The 21421-nt window shown below is 36.6% G+C and overlaps 1 protein-coding gene across 5 annotated transcripts in view; it reads left to right on the plus strand.

Annotated features, from left to right (window-relative positions):
• FRMD3 (FERM domain containing 3) overlaps positions 1 to 21421 on the plus strand; it is a 129227-nt gene that overhangs the window by 86726 nt on the left and 21080 nt on the right. For 4 of the 5 annotated variants that reach the window (XM_038124015.1, XM_038124016.1, XM_038124017.1 and 1 more), the window contains 5 exons: positions 5043 to 5140; positions 6348 to 6471; positions 17046 to 17133; positions 18968 to 19056; positions 21289 to 21352. In XM_038124015.1, the coding sequence (XP_037979943.1) occupies positions 5043 to 5140; positions 6348 to 6471; positions 17046 to 17133; positions 18968 to 19056; positions 21289 to 21352 (463 nt within the window). Of the gene's footprint in view, positions 1 to 5042; positions 5141 to 6347; positions 6472 to 15898; positions 16933 to 17045; positions 17134 to 18967; positions 19057 to 21288; positions 21353 to 21421 lie in introns of those variants that run through there. The other variant, XM_038124020.1, reaches the window with a different exon arrangement.

A 21421-nucleotide genomic window follows, 5' to 3' on the forward strand; every position in this document is an offset into this window, starting at 1 on the left:
TGTTCAGACCTCTTCTTGTGGTCCTCTGAGGGAAAGGCAGAATGGCAGAGAAGATGCAGTCCAGTCATGATGTTTTGTAGAAAAGATTGTTCCCCTGCTGTAGTGGGACTTTCATGTAGCCAGGAGCCAAAACAATCTTGTCTTTTACTACTCCTTTGTCCACTTTACTCATTAGTGAAATTAATTATTAAGTAACAATAAAGTTTTTTTTTCCCCAGTAGCCCGTGCTGTCAAGAAGCTCACTGGGATGGTAATTTATCACCCTTTTCCGAAGGAAAGACCATACAGGCACTGACCAGCTCTGAAGCCAGGGGGACAAACCCATGTCTTGCTAGGTGCTAGTGGCAGTCATAACCCTGACTGCAGAAATCAGAGATTTGAGATTATTGAAAGCTGTTATTAAAGTCACCTTCCTACCCCCCACCCCAGGGCATAAAATGAAGTACTTCTTTCTGAAGGAATAGTTCGGGGTGTTTTGGGGCATTTTTTATTACCAGGAATCCATGATTTTGGCAGTATAGGAGGGGTATAGGTTCAGAATGGAGATATAGAGTACTGACACCTTCATTATGTTTTGAGTCCTTAGCATTAGTATATTTCTTCAGAAGGTGTAGAACAAGAATTGTAATTCTTTCTACAGGTGCCTGTTAACATAACTAATAATGCAGTTTCTCAAATATGCTAACAAGGTGATTCCTACTACTTCTGGTGTTAGACATTTTAAGAGAAGTAGAATCCTCCTTTTTATTGTGTTTGGATGAAGATTATGCTTTGAAATCATGATAGATATACCCCCAGTTCCTAATTCCTTAACTAGAATTTGGCTTGTGACTGATCAGATAGGTTACAAAGGGCAAGTGCTGTACTGACATTAGTGTGACATGCCTATTGTCATGTGTGTCTGTTTTACAAATGGGTTTAAGCCAGGCTATGATGAACAGAGCTTTCCTACTGTTTCAAAAAACAAGAAATCTAATAGATGATCTTCTTCTTATCCAAATTCACTAAAGGGTTTTGGAATTGTTATGTTAGGACTTTAAATTATTGCGTATTCATTTTAGTATTATTTTCTGTATATTTTGCTCACATTTGTGTAATCATTCTTTTTTTGTACTTGGTAATACTGTTTTTCTTCACAATCTTCTGAGGCAGTTGGTTTACTATCTGCTATGTCAGATGCTTTCTTTCCTGTACCTTAAGCAACTTCCTGATTTCACTGACTTGCCCCTTGCTCTAGTGTTGAGGATTCATTGGATAGCAGTTCTTCATTTGCCTTTCCCACTACCTCATGATTTCAGAAGACTCTCTCTTATTCTCCCTTAATCACCATCTTGCCCTGTAAGAGAGGCTCTGCTTTCTCATTCATTTTAGTTCTTCTCTGTTAATCAAGTTCAGCTATGTCCTACTCAGGCTGAAGGGACCAGAGCTAGGTAAAAAAGTCAAGGTGTGATTACTTCAGAGCTTTAAGTACTGTCAAAATTCCCTTCTGTCTTTTTCACAATATCATTCCCAGCGATGCCCAACATTCTCTTGGCTTTGTTTTGGCTGCCTCTGTATCCTGAGTTCATGATTTCAGAGTGATGAGTTTTCTTATTTCAAAATGTATCAAAATCTGTCTTATATATTAGCAAATAAGTAAGCAACATATCTTAGCTAATATAATTATTTTTTCTGTCACAGAATCAATCAGGTTGGAAAAGATATCTGAGATGATTGAGTCTAACCTATGATTTAAAACCACTGTGTTCAGTAGACCATGACACTGAGTGCCACATCCAGCCTTGTCTTAAACAGCTCCAGGGACAGTGATTCTGCCACCTCTCTGGGCAGCCCATTCCAAAGCTTAATCATCCATTCTGTGAAGAAATTCTTCCTAATGTCTAACCTAAACCTCCTCAGTGCAGCTTAAGACTGTGTCCTCTTTTCTTGTTACTGGTTGCCTGGGAGAAGAGAGCAAGCCCCACCTGGCTGCACCCTCCTTTCATGCAGCTGTGGAGAACAATAAGGTCTCCTCTGAAGCCTCCCCTGAAGCCACCTCTTCTCCAGGCTAAACGACCCCAGCTCCCTGAGCTGCTCCTTGTAGCATTTGTGCTCCAGTTCCTTCCCCAGTCTTTTTGTCCTTCTCTGGATTCGCTCCAGCACCTCATTGTCCTTTTTGAAGTGAGGACCCCAAAACTTGACAAAAGACTATAGGTGTGGCCTCACCTGTGCTGAGTACAGAGGGAGAATGACTTCCCTAGTCCCTCTGGACGCTCTGTTCTTGATAAAGGCCGGGATGCCATTAGCCTTCTTGGCCACCTGGACACACTGCTGCCTCATGTTCAGCCCTTTTCTCTTCATGGCTCTACAAAGCATAGAAAATATGTTCTCTTATTTGTGATATTACATACTTGTACGTAGTAGCTTGTGTTTAGTGAGTGGAGATTAATATGCTTTGGCAGGAAACCGATGCTCCCACAGTGTACTTGATGATATCTGCTGTGGAAGACAAAATGCAAAGTCGGTATTCAGAATAATATGCATAAAGAACTCAAAAATTCTTCTAGGTAGAAGGATACCCACTCTAGGAATATTGTAAACACATTCATTTGCCTTCTGCCACTCTGCACCACACAAAGCACCATGGAAAAGAGTAGTGAGTCAAAGTCAGACACCATTCTGAGATAGCAATTTTTGAAGAATTACTGGATCTCTGGAAGTGACCATATCTGCCAGCTGGAAAGACTGCAACAACACTGGGAGATACATTTGCTATGGCAATAAACTGTATTAAGTGACTTGAACAAAGTAAAAAACCACTATGTGGCCAAATCACAAGGTTTGGCTGTGGGAAAGCTTTCTTGCCTCACTGAACACCTTAAAATAGAAACATTGTCTGTTTAGCAGCTAGCAACATGGTCTCTGAGGGTCATGATGACTGCTTAAAAACTAGAATAGATATTGCTGACCCTTAATCTGCATGGAAGGAAAGGTTTGGCCGACCTGAAGTTGAGTCACTTGTACTGCAAACAGATGATAGATGGAAATAAGGTTATTCCAATGAGACACATTTGTGAATGTAAGCATAAGTTTACTAGCTTCTTATTAAGATTGGATACTTAGGCCTCTAAATCAGGTTATAAGGATATGCCAGAGCATGGAAAAAACAGCTATGGTGGAAGGACACACGAAGAAGCAAAATCAGTTATTTTGCAAGTTATTTCTGTAAGTGTATGCAGTTTTAAGTACATAAATACACTTTAGTGAATTTATGAGTCAAGGCTTTTTTTTCATAAGTTTTTGCTGACCTGGGTCATAAATTACTACATCACTATTACAGGAAATGTCTGAAATTTAGTGAGCCTTTGTAAAAATGTGCAAAAATTCCTTTCAATTGAAAATACATGTATCTTTTTCATTTGAAAGAGTTCTAAAGTCTTAGCCCTGTTCCAGGTTGCCCTTCTTGCTTTGGAGATCTCAGCCTGTCATCATAGGACAGGTGCTCCGGCCCTCTGATCAATTTGGTGGCTCTTCTCTGGATTTATTCCAGCAAGTCCACCTCTTTCTTATGTTGCTGATTGTGGAGAATGGCATCCCATTTTTTCACCCTGGAAAATCTTACCAAATTTTTTTGCGTAGGATCTATTCAATTGCCCAAAGTATATATGGTATTTACATCAATATACTGAACCTTTTCTGGTACACTGTCATTGCAGATTAAGAATTTTTACTTTATCTCTCTGAGGCCTCTGGTGCACTGTTACAGGTAGTTCCTCTGGGATTTACCTGTAGAATAGCAGTACCAACATACAGAAGTGAATTTGTGAGCTGTTACTGGACATTGCCCTGAAATGAAAAGATCCTGTAGATCTTGCAATGCAATGAAGGGATGTGTTCACAATGAAAGAAGATTGCTTTTCTCATTGATAACTGTATCCCATTTATTGTATTCAGTAAAAATCCAAGGAAAGGAAAAAAGTTTCTCTTGCCCTTCAGATAGTATTTCCAGGCTTGCTCTTGTTGCAAAAGCTCATGATATGACCAGGCAACAGAAGAAGGTAGCTTGGACAAAATATGTCTGACATTGGTGTTAATCATAAACTACCTTTTTATTGGCCAAGCTGTATGTTGCTGAAGGTTGGAGAGGACTGGCAGCATCAAGGAATGTCCTGATGGTCTGCAGAAGCCCCTGAGTCTTGATAGAACCCTCTAGATGGTAGATTTTGTCTAGTTGAAGCAATGTATAAATAGATTATTTTCCCAGAGGGGTGAAGCAGCTGAATGGTGTGGCTGTAACCTGCTAGGTGCTGGGAAAGAAGCTGTCAGTGGTAGAAGCTCTCTGTGGTAAAAGGCAGAGGACAGGTAGAAGGAACCTTTTGTTTTCTTCTCCCCATTTCTTTAGAGAAAGAGATGAATGGGAGAGGTGACCCCCCCGCAAGGCAGATGCCCCATGCCTGTGGCTGTTTAGGCCTCAAGAAGTTATTGCTCCCTTCAAACTTCATCTGGCATTCTTTACAGATTAAAAAAATCCAAAAACCAAAACCAAACCAAACCAAAAACCAAAAACCAACCCCCCCCCCCCCCCCCAGACAACTCCCCCCCTCCCAAAAAAAAACCAAAAACAAACCACCAAAAAAACCCCCCAAAACCAGAAGAGGAAAAAATCTCCACTGTGGTCAGTGTGCTATTTTGCCTACAGTAAGAGAAAGATTTCCTTGTGTAAACTTGTATATAATGAGAACAGGGGTGCTCAAACAAGCTTACATTACCATAATTTATTTCAATTATTAATGAGCATTGTGATAGATATATTTTAAATAAAACATGTTCTATCACATTTTATGTGGGGTTTTGTTATTTTTGCCCTTATTATTTCACTGTTATTGAAAAAAAAACCTATTTACCTCTATTTTTTTCTTGTGGTTGTGTTTTGCCTCTTTTTCCTGCCATTTGAAATAACAAGAGGAAGATTCAAAATAGTTGCACGGCTGGTTTCCCACTGATATGCTAAATCTGTTACAAAAAGATAGCACATTTTTTCTTAATTTTTAAAATTGTTTCAGATACCTCTTATATCTACAAATAAAAAGGGACATTTTCCATGGCCGTTTGCTGTGCTCCTTTTCTGATGCTGCCTACTTGGGTGCTTGTATAGTCCAAGGTAAGTATGACCAGCAGGCTTCTTTAAATACTTCTCTCATATGTTGGTTCTATCAAATAAGCAGTGCAAAACTTGTGTGACTACAGCTAGCAGTAATTTGTTGTTGTTGTACTGTTTCCCTGAATTGATATACACTGTGAAGAGTTGTAAGTAAGTCAGCCAGTTAGACAATGAAGTGGAGCTTAAAAAAGTAAACCAAACAAGTTATTTTAGCTTTTTAGTGAAGAAATATGGCATCATTGTTAGATTCCACTTACCAGAAGAGAAAAACTCCATTCTGAATCCTGAATGGAAATGTAGCCTATTCTGTTTGAATTAAGCAGGAATAAGTGTCATTTGATACCCTTTCTTATGTTGAAGAAGACCTGTGTGATGAGAGAATCTCTGACAAAAATAGAAGATGTAATTCAAGGGGAAAGAAATTTTAGTTTATTTTTCCTAACTTATTTTTCCCCCCTCTCTCTCTCCATCATTTCCTTAGGACCAAATTCAGATAGATGTCTTGAATTGTACAGAGAGGAATAATCATCTATGTGTCTGACTAGGGAAACAATATGTCTGAAAGTTTCCTTTATTCTGCTTTAGGGTCAACAAAACTCTTAATGCATTAGAAGGCAGTGTATCCAAACCCAAACTGAGCCCAGCCCTTATTAAATGAGGCTCATTGAGAAATTTAGAACACCAAATGTCAGGTTTGTGTACCTAAGTGACACATCTTTTAGAAGAGAAATCAATTTCTGCCCGTTACCTTGATTAACATTGTGGCCTATGTTTCTCTGCTAGAAGAGAATTAGGGCCAGTCCCTGCCAGTGTACATAAATCATGTGAAAAAGGGGAGAATCAGGAATCCATTCTTTTAGATAATGGGTTGGTACCTGAAAAATAGATACTCAAAGGGCAACATTGCCAATGCTTCTGTTTTACTGAGCATTTTCTGCCACATAAAGTAGTTTACTATTGCTAATTAATGCAGTAGTTAATAAACCATTGAACTTCTCTTGAAACTCATTGATTAAAGTGACAGGCATAACGATTTTGTTGTTTCAGTTAATTATAAATTCCTCAAAGAAGCATTTCTTGAGATATACTGGATTCTTACTGAGCGTGGAAGTACCTTGAATTACAGTGCATTTACTGACTTCTTTCCCTATTAATTAATGTTGCAATTCAATTTTTCTGTTTTGTTTTGTGTTTTGGATCTGTTCAGCTGAGCTTGGTGATTATGATCCTGATGAACACCCAGAGAATTACATCAGTGACTTTAAGATTTTTCCGAAGCAGTCACAAAAGCTTGAGAAGAAAATAGCTGAAATGCATAAAAATGAATTCAGGTAATTTATAATGCTGTTTGATAAAGAGACAGCTAAGAAATACTTTTATCTGTTTCCAAGTAGTGGGTTTGTTCCATGAATTATACTAGAAGCTCTACCAATGTGCTGTCTGATAGGCTGTATTTGAAAATGTGGTTTTAGCTTAGGGGGTTTTCTTTGCCTGTTAACTTTCATTAATCATAGTTGATTCCTGCATGACTGCTGGTAATTTAGACTTCATTTGCTTGAAAATGTAGGTCTGGTTAGTGGGAACAGCTCTCGTGATCAGAGCTGCTCTACTTGATTAGTGGAATAACATCTTTCATTTAGGTAGCACATGTTTTTTGCTCAGAAATTTCTGTCTGTAATGCAATTCTAAAATTCCTGGTAGATATTGACCTGATTGAAACTATAATTAGGTTATTTTATCTGTAGGTGGTTAACATAGTGGTGAATTGCACAGAAATGTATTTAAGTAACTTCCTTGGAAGACTAAGGAGGTGAGATACAGAACTTTCTGCATGCTCTTTTTTCTGTCCTAAACTTTTAGTACTTCAACAAAAGGCAAAGGAGAAAACAGATTAGTGAATTGTTTGGTTTTTAAGTTAAATGAGTTTCAGAAGAGAAGGAGCAGTGAGCTGTGCAACTATACCATCTTCAGGGTTGTTAGTGAATGACAAGCAGAGTGTTTAGAGGGAGAGTTAATGAGGCCCTCAGCATCTTGCTTAGTTGAGGATGGTCCTCAGAACACAGAGAAAGGCATAAGATGTGCAGAAAATCAAATGAAATAAAGTTATTAATTACATAATCTAGAAGGACATTTTTTATTGAAAGATTACAAGGCCCTTTGCACTTGCTTACCCTGTATTCTGTTTTCATATTTCAACATATGCAAAGAAAGGAGAAAAATTCCTTTTCAGGAGAGTTAAAGCTTAAAACACTTTTTATTTCCAGAAGCCTATAAAAGATATTTTTCAAGTAAAGTTCAACACTAATGACAATAAGCTTGCCAGTATTAATGGCAAGCTCTTTTTTTCCCCTGAAACTTATATACTTTCTTTGTATTTCTTTCAGTGAAATCATGTTTTAAATGTTTTATTATCTAACATTTTTTAAAGCAGTTCAGCTTGCACAGTACACAGACCCATAAAACAACATTTTAAAATAAGAATAACTTATTTTATTGCCAGCATTTTTCCCTACAGTGTCTACAGATTTCCAAAGGATAAATTCAACCTTTAAAAACAAGATATTTCACCTTGTTAAGACAAGGTGCTATTGAAAAGTCTGATAAATTGAGTCTTTCAAGAACAGGCTCATGCTTTACTTAAAGTTAGGAGAAGAGATGTAAAGCTAGTGGGTGAGTGCTGGTGGGTTTTATATTTTGTAACACTGGGAGAGATACATTTTCTGTGTTGATTTGCTTTTTTATAAATGTGCAATTCTGCACATCCTTTGTGCATGCAATCATCTAGTTCTCCTGTTATGAATAACCAGATACATTTTTAGCTCATCTTTCAAATTCCCTTTCCTGTTGATGTAATCTGTCTGATCCTGTGACAGTAAATGTTACAAACTTTCACACAGGTCCCTGTGGGATTCTCCAGGTCCTGAATTCCTTCCATCAGTGGTTGCTCAGCACACGAGGATGTCCCTGAATTTCTTCAGTAGTCTTGTCAAGGGACACCATTCATTACTGCCTTTTGGAAATCAGATGACTTTTTTTGCTTGTGGATCCACTGGTTCCTACGAAAAAAAAAAAAAACACAAAAACAAACAAACCCCCCAGAAAAACCACCTCAAGAGGCATTTGAGACATAACTATGTTTTATAGTATATTCCACATATACGTTCCTTAATTTTTTTTCTATTCTATATTTTACCAGTTTGTATGTTATGAATTTTAAGCTCAGTGGCTTGTAGCTCTTTGCAGCCCTCAAGAACTACTATCTTTCTTTTCTGTTTTCTTTGCTTATGTCAGCATCTTGTGTGCCTTACCTATTTCTCTATTATCAGAGAATAAAGGCAGTTTCAGAACTGTCTGGGTAGCTGTTATTTGGTAATTTCCCACTGCAGCTCTTTGTCTTCCCCAGACTGATCATCCCCTAACATTTTTCACATCAGACATTTGCCAATCACGGAAGTTTTACCATTTTATGGATATTTAATTCCATAGATCTCTATTCCAGCAGTACAAGTTAATAAAACATATCTGACATATAATGAAGTATATAGAGAGGGTTCCGTGCTAGATTATCAGATTTTGGTATAACTAGCTGGAAAAAAATTATAAGGAAAAAACGGGCTTCTCTCTGGCATTGATTAGCATGTGTTTCAATGCATTCTTCAGGAAGTCAAATTTTCTGATAACAATTAATATTATGCTGCTCAGTGAGTATTTTTAAGAGTAGCAAGGGGTCCCTCAGGTCTTTTCTTACAAGATACTCGAGTGACATGTTAGCTGACAGCTAACATGTGAGAAGAACAGATGAGACTAAGAGCCTTTTTAATCTAGCTGCTACTCATCTGCCTTCAGAGTTTTAACCTCTCAGTTTCAGCTCTGTAAGCCAGAGTCTTTGTTTTTTTCATGTGTGTAAACAAACAAAGATGATGACATCTCTCTCCAGCAGCAGGCTCCCATATCACCAAAGCACTGGGACTTGGAAGAGGCCAGTTCTTCTCTGAATCCTGTGTCAATGTCCTTAAGACTTGTTCATTGGTCCCACCTTTTCTCCTGTCCTACAGAAAGATGGAAGAGTTTAGCTTTAGAAAGGAGCATGAAGATCAAGAGGGGAGTGTCTCAGAAGCAGCAGTAGGGTACTGTGACAGCTTCCAGTGACTCATTTGGTGTTATTTAGCAGCCTTTTTTAAAATTACATAAAGCAGATGTATGACTGGGTATCATTATTTCTTATTGGTTTTGGCTACGAGGTAATCACTGGATTTAACAAAATATAATTGTCATTGTGTGACTTGCTGTTGCACTTAATTGCAAAAATATAAATGTGACAGACAGAAATTCATGGCAGGTTTGTTGAGTTGTGATTGTCTTGTGAATTTTAATTAATTATTCTTCCCTCATTAAGGGAGGGGGAGCTACAGAACACAATAAAAGACATAACAAAAAAATACCTTCTAATGAAATTGATATAAGGTCTTATGTCCCTTAACAGAGTTTTTTACTCTGATAAAGTTCCCTAGTTTTGGAAAGATACCTTTCAGCCAGAGCTCCCAGAGGCTAGGCACCAGAGGAAATAGAGATTTCAAAGGCAAATATTGACATATGACCCTAACAAGGGAATTTATGTATATGGGACTAAAGTTTTGGTAGAGTTTTTCTTCTGTATTTTTTATGTTTGATTTTGGGTGTAGTTTTTTGGGGGTAGTGGGAGTCTTTTTTTTTTTTTCCTTTTTTTTTTTAAGAACTCACTGGTTGAAAATCAAGTATTTTTATATGCCATCTGAAAACTAGTATTCCATTTTTAGTTCTGATATGAAATATTGCACCACATATATATGGAAAAGTTATGTAAAAAGCCTTGAATTTACCTCAAAGCTCCCCACAAATATTTACTTTTTCAAAGTTACATGACCTGTTCAAACGCCTGTTTTCAATGCTGAACTCATATAGGTAAGTATATGGGTTTTTTTATTCCCTTGGATGGTCAATGTGGATGCAGGCTTAAGATATCTGAGTGTTACTGAATAGGCTTTTGTCTCTACTTTGTGTATCAAATTATTTGCAGGAATCATAATGTGAAAGACTGTCTTTTGGGAGAAGAAAATTTTCCTTTGAGGGTGTGAAATCACTGCCATTTTCTGATAATAACTATCTCAAAAATGTTAAGATAAAGGGAGTATTTTCTTGAAAACCAGAGTACCAAATTAATGCTTGTCTTTGATCCAAGCTAAATGAGAAGTGTTGTTTAAATTTGTTTGGAAAGGCATATAACATTTTTATCCTTTGCTGCATGATCTACATTGTAACTACTCAGTGAGGATTTAAGAGTGTTTCAATTTCCTGTGCTCCTTTGACTCTTACTGTGTTCCCTTAGCCATTCAATCAGCTTCCATGTGGCTTTTACAATGGTGTCAGCAGGAGCACAGGTTATCCCAGTCTCGACCGCTGCGGCTCTCCAGCTCTTGTGCAGCTGTCAGTGGAGTCACTGGCAAGCTATAAACTACAGCTATGAATGTCTATAAATGTTACTGTCTGAGTACAGTCTGGGAGGCTGTCCTAAAAGACTCAGCAATGGTTGCTAGAAAATGCTTTTCTTTGTGGGTGTTAAAATAATTTCATTCAAGGTTCAACAACTTCTTGCATGCCGTATACATTGAAATTCAGCATACATTGAATACATTAGAAAGCATTGAAACTAAATTTTGATTTAGCTAGTCCAGAAAAAGGCAGATTTGTTTCATTTAAGTGCTTCTCACAATTAAAAGTTTATATTATATGGTTTCATGCATAGTGCTGGTGGCCCAGTCATGTACACTTTCAATTTAGCTTCTAGCAGTGCCTTAATCTCTTTGGTATCTAACAGCCTTGTATATACTAAGGGAATTCAATTGAAAGGACAGACAGTATGCTCCAAAACTTGCAAGTCATGTTACAGGAGATAGAAGCCACTTTTCTGGGGATCAAGGATCTGTTGAGGTTTATGTGGAGCTGAGGGGAATGTCTGGAGCAGAGCAGGGCTTGGGCTACTGCAGGGATAAGTGCCTTCCAGGCCTCAGGGCCCAAAGTCTTTTTAGTTCCCAGTTACACAAAAGATATTGAGCACTTTGGAGGGCTGAGACCAGTGTCTTCACTTCAGCTTTGGTATTGCATGCTGCCCGAGTTTCCCAGTGAAGTCATTTAGATTTATCTGTCAGGCTATATGTTGGCTACTATCACTGCCTGAAAAAGAACTAACTCTCCAAGTATCAAAACATCATTGTGTGTGGTGTAATAAGTGAATAATTTGTTTCTGTTCTGCTACATTTTCCCAGTGTTTTTGCTCCAGAATTCGTATCAGCTGTAACCTGGATGAATCAGAGACAGTTGGAATGTAGTCGCCAAGTCCTTTCCCCAATGCATTCCATGTGTGCCAATTTCCTCAGAGCTTTTTTCTTCCAAACCATATTTCTTCTGACAGGAGTGTGCTTAAAACCAATTCAAATCATGGAATTATTCTTGTAATACTGGTTTCACTAACTAGAAAATAGTAAGAGTGAAGTGTTCTGTTCGATGAATGTTTGCATGGTACAGAGGATATTTCCAGAAGCTTTATGGCGAGGCACAGCTTCCCCTGAGTGGGAATTTATTGGAAAAGGCAGTGGTAGCCTAGAGAAAGGAGTTGTAATCTAGGGAAAGGAACTTCACAGACAAAAGAATTGTCTTTTTGATTCTCTTTTGAAAAACTGAAAAAATCAATACCTGTGATTTTTCTATTTATATAATTCCAGGAAGTATTCAATACAAAGGATAATCTGCATGAGATGAAAACAATGTAAAATTTATGGCAACATCGATAATTTTTTAGCTTTAGGAGAGACTTTTTCTTGTGTGTATGTGCACTCATACATGTGCCACATTTTTTTACTTCTTTATTCCCTGGGAAGAGTGGTCATAATCATGATCTGCAAATGTCATTTCTTTTATCATGATAGTTTTTGCCTGTCTAATGAGGTTTGGATTCAGGTTCTGCATACTTAACACACTGATATCTTCAGATGTCTGTGTGAAATTTTAAAATGTACCAATTTCTTCATGAGCTGGAAGAAACTATTTCCTCTGCCACTGTCCTCCCTCCTCACCTCTCCTCTGTTTGGTGAAGGCTTTATGGGCTAGATGTGTCTGGACCAGAAATATTAATCTATTCTGATAATAAAACTAGAAAGCTTAGTAGATTTCTCTGTATCATGGGAATACATTTTAAATTAATATTAGATAAATTAAAACTGCATCTCTTTTGCAAATGTGTTCTGTCTTTGAATGCACTTAAAGCTGTCTGTGTCACTGCATCAATTTATGAAGTAAAGCTGAAATACAAATGTCTGAACACAGACTTCAGAGACACCATCTCAGTCTGATCTCTGAAGGCACACAAGTAATTTGAAACATTCTTGAAGGAGTTATGTAAGTGCTAGATACCATCACAGCATGCATGCATTTTATAGACTCGGTAAAAGGGTTTGATTATTGTTTTAAGGTGGTTATTTGGGTTTTACTGGGATTCTATCTGTCTGGGAGAAAAACAACTTTGCAGTAAAAGTTAAAATTGATATTTAAGTGTTCTGCAGCTAAGTTGAGTATATTTCAACAATCTTCAGCAATTAATTTACTTCCTAGATGATAATGTTTCTTTCTATATACAGACACATTTAAAGGCTTTCCTCTGCCAGTGCCAGATTGGGCAGTTCCTGGGGAGATGCGCCGCTGGCATCTCCCCACGAGATGTGGGCGATGTGCTGTGGCTGGCCTTATTATTCTGATAAACTGAACTACAGCCTACAGTGTAATTTCATTTACCAGTGTCGTCATTTAGTGCTTTTCTTTGAGATTATCACCACCACTGTGCTATTTTTTGCACTACAACTAAAACATTAGCAATCATAGCAGGTTTATTTCAATGCTGCATAGCACCATTATTGTGAATAAAATAGTAGCAAAAAGACTTTATTTTAAAACATCTCCACTATCTGCCAAAATATTCTGAGCTTAAAGCAAAAGTTGATCAAGACCATTAGCACTTTAATTTTATAAAAATTGGAGACTCAGTTACACGTGAAAAGATTTAAAGATGCAACAGCAAATACTTATTCATGGGGTAAGCAATTCTGTGTTCAGTGTACAGTGCAGCTAAGCGTGCTGATTCTTTAGCAGAGTTCTAGCATTATTTTAGGTTAAAAGTAACCCCAGGTAACTCAGTTCTGCTGGGAGATGTCCTTTACAAGCTCTGGGATATAACAGCAAGACTATTTAATAGGAGGACATCCTTCTTGAAATTGTTGCTGTTGTCTCTCCTCAGATCACAGTGAAATGTGTCCAAGATTGCAGGGCAGGGCAAGGAGTGGCTGATGGAGACTGAGCCTGGGTTGTTTAAAGCATTATGGCTGGTGTCCCTGGTTTGCAGGGAGGTGAATATGTAATGTCTCTAGAGGCCAGACCATTATGTACATATTTATGTGTTCTTTTATTAAAAGACATTAATACACCTTTCAAACCGCAAGTGTGCAGAAATTAAACATAGACAGGACATACTCTAGGAAAGTATTGCTATTGTATTCTGCAGCAAGCACATTTTCTTGACATAGAGATAAGGCAAAAGGGTGGACTGTAATTGTTATTATTACTAGTTTGTTAACACTAGTATCTTACGGCACTTGGTAAGTCAGTAAGCAAATCAGAGAAGACAAATAAAATTACCTCACTAATGGCACTCAGGAACCAAGAGGATGAGAAGCATTGAAAATGCTTTTTCTTTGCTGTTTTTGCTACATGGTCTTCTTTATCAAAAGGAGTTAACACTCAATCCTGTGGTATTTCATCCTTAACTTGCACTAAGATTTATGACTTTAGTATGTAACAGATACATACCTCAAAGGAAAGGTATGAAGGGGAGAAACTTCTGGTTTGAATTGGTATAGGCAACAAGTGAAGCAAGTAGACCATCACTGTGACACACCCTGAAAGTTATTCCCTGTTGATCTTCCTCGCCCTTTGCGCAATAAAAAGAGCTTTTATATCCTCTAGTGCATACTTCTCATGAGCCTCAAGTTAAAACAGAGAGTGTTGCATACTTCTCAGTGTTCTATTGAAGTATTTGTTTCATTAAAATTTTATTAGGAACTTTTGGATTGATTGATTCCTAGAGGTTGAATAATTAATTCATACCTAACAGCTGTGGAACTCTAATTTCACCAATAATCCACTTTTTGTAATTTGTATGGTAGGCAGAAACTTTTCTGAGTGGTATTTTATTTTTTTGGTCCTGTTTAATATCTTAGCCATGTGACAGATGGATGCTGTAGTGCCCACAACATTTAGAAAGAGAATATATCTTTTCCTTAATGCTGAATTAATACGGAAAAATAAGGTCAAGAGCAATAAATGCACTGAGACCTGAATTTCCTGAGAGTACTGAGTTCCAAAAAAGCAAACATGTATTGCCTAAATATTCCCCTTTTTTCTACTGTAAAACACTTGCATGAAGTGAGTACACTATAAATTCTAGTGTAGGGATGTTTGTTGCATATTGAAAGCCTAAGGGCTTTTTAACACAGCAAACCAAAGACATATCTAATGTTGGAACAGTGATTGATAAAACAAAAAGTTGACTTTGCTGATAGGATTTGTTACAGTTTTATTTTTATTTAGTAAGAAAAATTTCATTACTGAGTCGCACACGAAAAGCGTATTATCAAGGCTTAAAAGTTAATCCTTTGATAAGAGATGAATGGGGATTTTTTCATTTGATATTGTCCTTGACTCTTGTGCTTTGTGATGTTCTTTTAAGGCTTTGCACTGTAGCCATTTGATCAGTCTGTAATCGGATAAGATCAAATTTGTCCATGTCTTCTGCTTCTTTTTTTCCCCAAATACCACAGCTTGTTTTACTTGATGTACAAAAAATCATCATAGTTGCAGAGGCTATATGGGGGGGAGCCTGATAATACTTTCTTTAATGTCTCTTTAATAGTTATAGCAAGCTGAGGTTTTTTCCCCATTTCAATATGTCAATTCCCCAAATCACAATGTTGCAAACTACTTGTCACTTTTAAGTCCAGTGAAACCAGAAGATTGACTTTCCTTTGTACTAGCAAATGGAAGTGGATTAAAAAATGTGTTTTCTAATCCTTTGTTTTTGTAAGGCCTAATATCTAATAAGCAACCAAATTACTTGTTTGACTTTTCACTGTGGAACATAACTATTCAAAGAAATTTAGGTCAAAATAGTTAATTACTTCTGTCAAATGCAGTCGACTGGTACATGAAATAAAATAGTTGTCTTTTTAGGGGTTATTTATGGTCTTACAGTTGTGATGACATATGAAGTTGTGATTTAGTAGTATTTAAAATGGAGTAAAAGCTTAGTAGAGCTACTAAAAAAATGAGTGGAAAAATAAGCATTTTTGTTTTGATTAGTGCTTTTGTGCTGCTTTCTCCGTAACTATTAGCTGTGTAAATACACATTTGTAATTTTTGGTGTTCCACTTAATATATGCTCTTCTCCACTGGCAAGTGGTGAGAAAGAGACTGAAACCGGAAAGAAAAGAAGGCCACCTCTAATATATATATATATATCTATATATATATATCTATATATATATATAGATATATATATATATATATAAATTTAGAAGTAAAAGATCCACAAAAATTGGTCTGAAATAAAGTGAAGATTGTGTAGTGTCAATAAACAGTGAAGTAAAACTTTAAAACTTTGTAACGGAAATGATTATTGACACTTACATTGCCACAGGTCATCATCCTGTTATGTTCAAAATGGGATTTGACGTCCACAAGGATGCTAGATGTTATTTTAACTGTTAAACTAAACTTTGGGTCAGATGCTGGATATCATATGTCAATAATTGTTGCTTTCTACCTGATGGGGAGTAACAGGCTTTCAGGGAAATGATGCTACAACAATATACAATGAAGTACTAAATGCCAATTTCTATGTACAATTTGCAGTTTGAGGCTAGACTTACAAAAAAATTCAGGGGCAGAATAAAGTATGACTATCACTGTGCTCCTTAAAAATTTGTTTATGGCTCTTTTTTTTTTACTTTTTTTTTGTTATTTGCATGGAAATTATTTATGAAGTCTGCAATTCTAAAGGCCTTAGGCACTGCTCATTATCATAAAACCATATTGTCTTTCAAATCATGTACTCTAGTTGTACAGATACAGAAATGAAATAATACTTGAAACAGATCACTTCCAAATAGGCATTGTAAATCTGTGTTAGAGCTTGTTGTAATGGCAGTAGTTACCAAATATCAGATAAAACTTACTCTAGACCCCAAGTCTTCATGTCACGTTTCAGGCTTTACTGTATTCACTGTTGATTATAGACACACTAAAAATAGGGATGTATAAATGGAAATGCTGACAGATTCTGAGCTATCATGTTGGTAGCAGGCACTGCTATAGTTAGACATACATCTGAGCAGGCAGTGTAATATGATTGCTGTGTTTATACCTTGCACTGGAAGGAATGTTTGTTAATCTGCACAATCCTTTTAAATTAAATGGGGAGCAAGAGTTTGTGGAAAAAAGATGCTGAGGTTATTTCATAATCAAGCTGACATGAGGATATATCAAAAGACAAGAAATACTTTCAAAATATGAGATAATTCTGTTGTTGTTATCTCAGGATTTATAAAAAATCATCAGAATTTTCCTGAAAACATCCGGCACTGTACAATTCAGCAGAAGAAATGATATGAAAAGTTTCCATATTTTCATTACATGGTTGAAATTGTTTGCATGTCAGTAAAAACTTTCCTTTCCTCTGTCTCTAGGGATTTAAATTCTCCAGTCAATAAGTCTTTTTCTCCTATTTCTTTTTGCTGTCAAGCTCCTTTTTCTTTTGTATTTTCAGAGGTCAGAGCCCAGCTGTTGCTGAATTTAACTTGCTTCTTAAAGCAAATTCTTTGGAAACTTATGGTGTTGATCCTCATCCTTGCAAGGTAACAGTTCTTTTTACTAACTTTTAATAAAACATTCTTTTTACTAACATTTAGTTAAAAGCTAGTAATGGAATTGATTTAGCTCTGGCTTTTATCAAGGTGCAAATAGTTAGCAATTTTAAAAAAAGCTCCCCTGGAGCTACATATTATGCTTAAGGCTTACCTTAGAAGAACACTGACTGGCTAACATTTCTGCATCAGTCAAAAAAAAAAGGTCTCTCCAGAGGAAGCAGAAGAACATCACAGGAGAATTTAGTAGATTGTAATGGCATAAGCTCTGGTAGTAGTCCATAATTTCTTTGCATTTAGTGCAAAGGTTTCTTTTAATTACTCCAGATCTGAAATATTTTTTGTTTGCCAAGATTTTCAGGATTCAGCATTATTTTGACAAGAAAATGCAAAACATTAATAGTCCATGACAGATCAGTTTTTCAAACACCATCAAAATATGCAAATCTTAGGAAGAACAGCAAGCCAAATATACAAGGAGGAAAACCTACTTTTCATTCCCACTTCTCACTTAGTTATTTTTTGGTCTTCTGTAAGAAGGTGATCTTCATTACCAATTCTGGTTATCTTGTATGTTCTTAATTACTTGGTTGTATCTGTATCATCTGCAGTGTTTATTTTTAGAGTGACTTGCTTTGTGTTTTAACTGCTGCTTTTGCTTTGGCTAGTGTGTTATCTCTTCTGCTGGGACAGCAGTACTGTTTATTTAGCTGTTCTGGTGGTGATTATCCTTAAGCAGTCAGCTCTTACACAAAACTACAGAAGATTTTGTATATACTTTGTTAGAAATGGTGCTCCTGTGTGAAAGTCTGGCTCAGAGCTCAGTGAAGTCAGTGATGTAGCAAACTTTACTTTGAAACTATACTGCAGATTTTCAAAAGGCATCCCAGAAACTGAGGCATAACTGGCTTAGAATTACTTCTTTACCTGTGTGACAGGGCTTGTAGTGTGGGGGCCAATCAGAAGTTCATCACCCATGCCTAAGGAAAATTTGTCTGTCTTGTGGAAGTGAACCTCAAAGCAAGGTTCTTGACAGGCTCCCGTGACATGCTTCTTTCAGTGCTGTGGCTGCTGCTCCAGAACCATCCCTGTTTCTGTTCCCCTTTACTTTTTTGTTAAGACATAAGGCATAATAAAGTTGATTATCTTTATCAAGATGAGGATGTGGAACTTGGGATGGACAGAAAATCCAGTTAATACAAAATTCATCTAAATCATTGATCAAAAATTATAAGCCAAAATTTTTATAATGGAGCTATATTTAAAAAAATTTTCTTTTCTATCTGAGAGGCAACCACTATTTCTTCTGGATTATACTGAAGAGTCTGTGAGTAAAAAACAGAAGCTTATGTTAGTAAATGCTGTCTGTCAGTAGTATTTCCAACATGACACCTTGCAGAGGAACACTGTATTGTGAAATCTTAAAAAATATCAGTGTTGAAGCAGATATGAATCCCTGGTTTGTAGTTAGTCTTCCTTTTAAGAATGGGACATACACAGAAGTACATTTGCAATAAATTTGTTAAGTCTACCTAAGGAGTCCCTGGTGTCATCAGCTACAGGTAGATGGAAAAAAAGCATAAGATATTGTTACTCAAATGCCCAGAGACAAATGAGGTCTTTATTGCAAGGACTGCCTTTTCCTTTAGAAGTGTATATTTTGAAGCCAAAATTTGTTTTGAAGAGGAAAACAAAATAAATGTAATCTAGAATAACAATTTGAGCTATCAGTAAAAAATCAGCAAGGAATACCTTAGTATCAGTAATAAATACCTCATTGGATGAGGGGAAAGTTATGTTGCTGTGTTTCTTTTTCTCTTTAAAGGACTCATTCGGGACAACTACATTTTTAGGATTCACAGCTGCAGGATTTGTAGTTTTCCAGGGGAATAAAAGAATTCATTTATTAAAATGGTAAGCATATGATGTAGGAATATTTTAATAAACAAGCATATTTTCTTGTGTGTCTTCTTTTCCTACCATCTTCACCTGCATTTGCTGTCTTTAAGGAGAACCATGTGAATATTACCTTTCCTGCCCCAACATATTTCTGTTTTAAAGTATTTTAGATAACAACAACTGCAACTACAACAACAACAACAACAACAACAACAATTTGGTCTCATTCAACTCCCAGTGAAAATTATTCTGCAGAGTTCATTAGTCAACATAATTTACAAATGCTGAAACTGAGTAAGCTGATGTTTCAGATATCTGTAAATCACCAGTAAGGTTTACTGGCAGAGAGCCCACCTTAATCTTTATTTGACTTTTGGAAATATTGCAATTTCCTCACTTTATTACCCTCAATTTGAAACCATAAAAGAACTTGATTTGGTAAACAGAGGAGGTGGAGGTGAGAATGCATTTGAATTATTTTTTTTTTTGTCTCCTTTTTTTAAGAAATGGGCACTTATGCAATTGTCCTTGATTAGTCTGGTTTTGAACTCCCGGACTTAATTTGTTAGCCTCACTCGGCCGCATTTGAGGAAGAGGTAAAACTGAGCTCCTGCAGATGATTTTGAGAGCAGATGGCCACACCCTCAGCAGTGTGGGGAAAACTGACCAGTCATGCTTAGACACTGATAATCTCATTTTAGCCCTGCTGCTACATGCATGCCAACAAGAGTTGTGACTGTTCCATCTCTGAGCTCTCAGCTTGTCTTGTGAGATCAAGACAGGCAGAAGGTGGGAAAAAAGGTGAATCTGGGCTCCTTGTTGCACATCTGTAGAAATTCCCTGAGTGTTGAATAACCTGAAATCCTCAGAAGTGTACAATCAGCATAGTCCTGTCTGTACAACTGAGTTCCCTATGGAGCTCTGGGGACATGCCTATCAAAGCCATCCATTTGCAATTGTGGATTTACAGTACAGTTTCCCCAGGGTCAGTTGCAGGCAGCTGTGGTCACAGTACTTCAGTGGTTTGTGGTTTTGGCCCAAGGAAAACATGAAAGTAATGTCAGTGTACGGCACATTGAGGAGAGAGTAGCAGTTGCCAAGCATGTGCCCACCATACTGTGGGAAATGAATCTCACAGCATTTAGCTTCTCGTGTCACATAATGCATAATGCGTCCTCTGGGCCATCTAGGAGGCATACTTATTAAGTGCATTCATATGTAAACCAGATGAAAAATAAAGCAGGTATGGAGGAGGAGCCAATAAACTCTCACTGTTACAGTAGAGGTGAAAGGTCAATCTGGTGAGTTTTATCTGAACACTGTGTACTGCTTCTTCCATTTCAGAAGCCTAGAACTGAGTGCTAGTAGCTGTAAGTAATTTTAGCTGAAATTTGCGCTACACAATAAAACCCCAAATTTGTATTTGAGGTTTTCTTTTCAATGCAAAAGCTTTCTCAATGATTTTTTGTTTTCTCTAGTAAAAGAAAAACTCTTGTTAAAAGTTTCAGGTATGGCATTGTCCTTGCCTCCAAAATTATTCCTGTTTCAACTCTGACATCCAAAACCCTTAGGGAAATTTATCAAAACCAGCAGTGGCTCCATTTTAACTCTGGTAATGATAAAATTTCCATTACAATTTAAACAGAGGCATGAAATTGCCTTTTTATGGTTCACTGTTATTCCATATGAAGATTGAGCACTTAACCTTGATTAAATTAAATTTTGGTATAGATTTTGCAACTCAAAAAGCCTGTCTATAACAAATGTTGCTAAACATTTTCTTTTTCTTCTTGTTGTGTTCTGTAATAAGTAGTCTGTTACTAAGACGTATGATATGAAGCCTCAGATAAATAAGTATAGACAAAAGAATATTATCTTTCCCTCAACTTAATTACAATAGACATTGTAAGATTTTAAGATGTAAGATGAATTACAAACTGTGCCATAAATATAATATAAATATAAAGCTTCTGTCGACCTTTAATTTCCTCTTCACTTTCCAGCAGACAAAGTTAATTCTTTGAAGACACAAAAGGATGTAAAAGAAATACTCTGGGCTTATGTTCTCTTAAAAAATTAAAGTATTAAATAATTTTATCCCAAATCTTGTAAGGCCTTAGAGGGCTTTTGTAATTTGATTGCCTGCTTGACTTTGTTGATCAGGAAAACTTACATGCTAGTTACTTTTGTTACTTGCAGATCTATTTTTTTTTTTTTTCTATACTTAAACATTTTTCCTCTTTCTAGGTGTGATGTCTATAAACTGAAATTTGAAGGGAAGACATTTTATGTGTTTGGAGCTCAGAAAGAGGTTGTGTTTATTATTTTTACAGAACTACTGCATTTGATTAAGATTGTATAAGACATAACATTATTTTTT

This window comes from Motacilla alba, chromosome Z, assembly GCF_015832195.1.
Source record: "Motacilla alba alba isolate MOTALB_02 chromosome Z, Motacilla_alba_V1.0_pri, whole genome shotgun sequence".
In the NCBI taxonomy this organism is placed as follows: domain Eukaryota; kingdom Metazoa; phylum Chordata; class Aves; order Passeriformes; family Motacillidae; genus Motacilla; species Motacilla alba.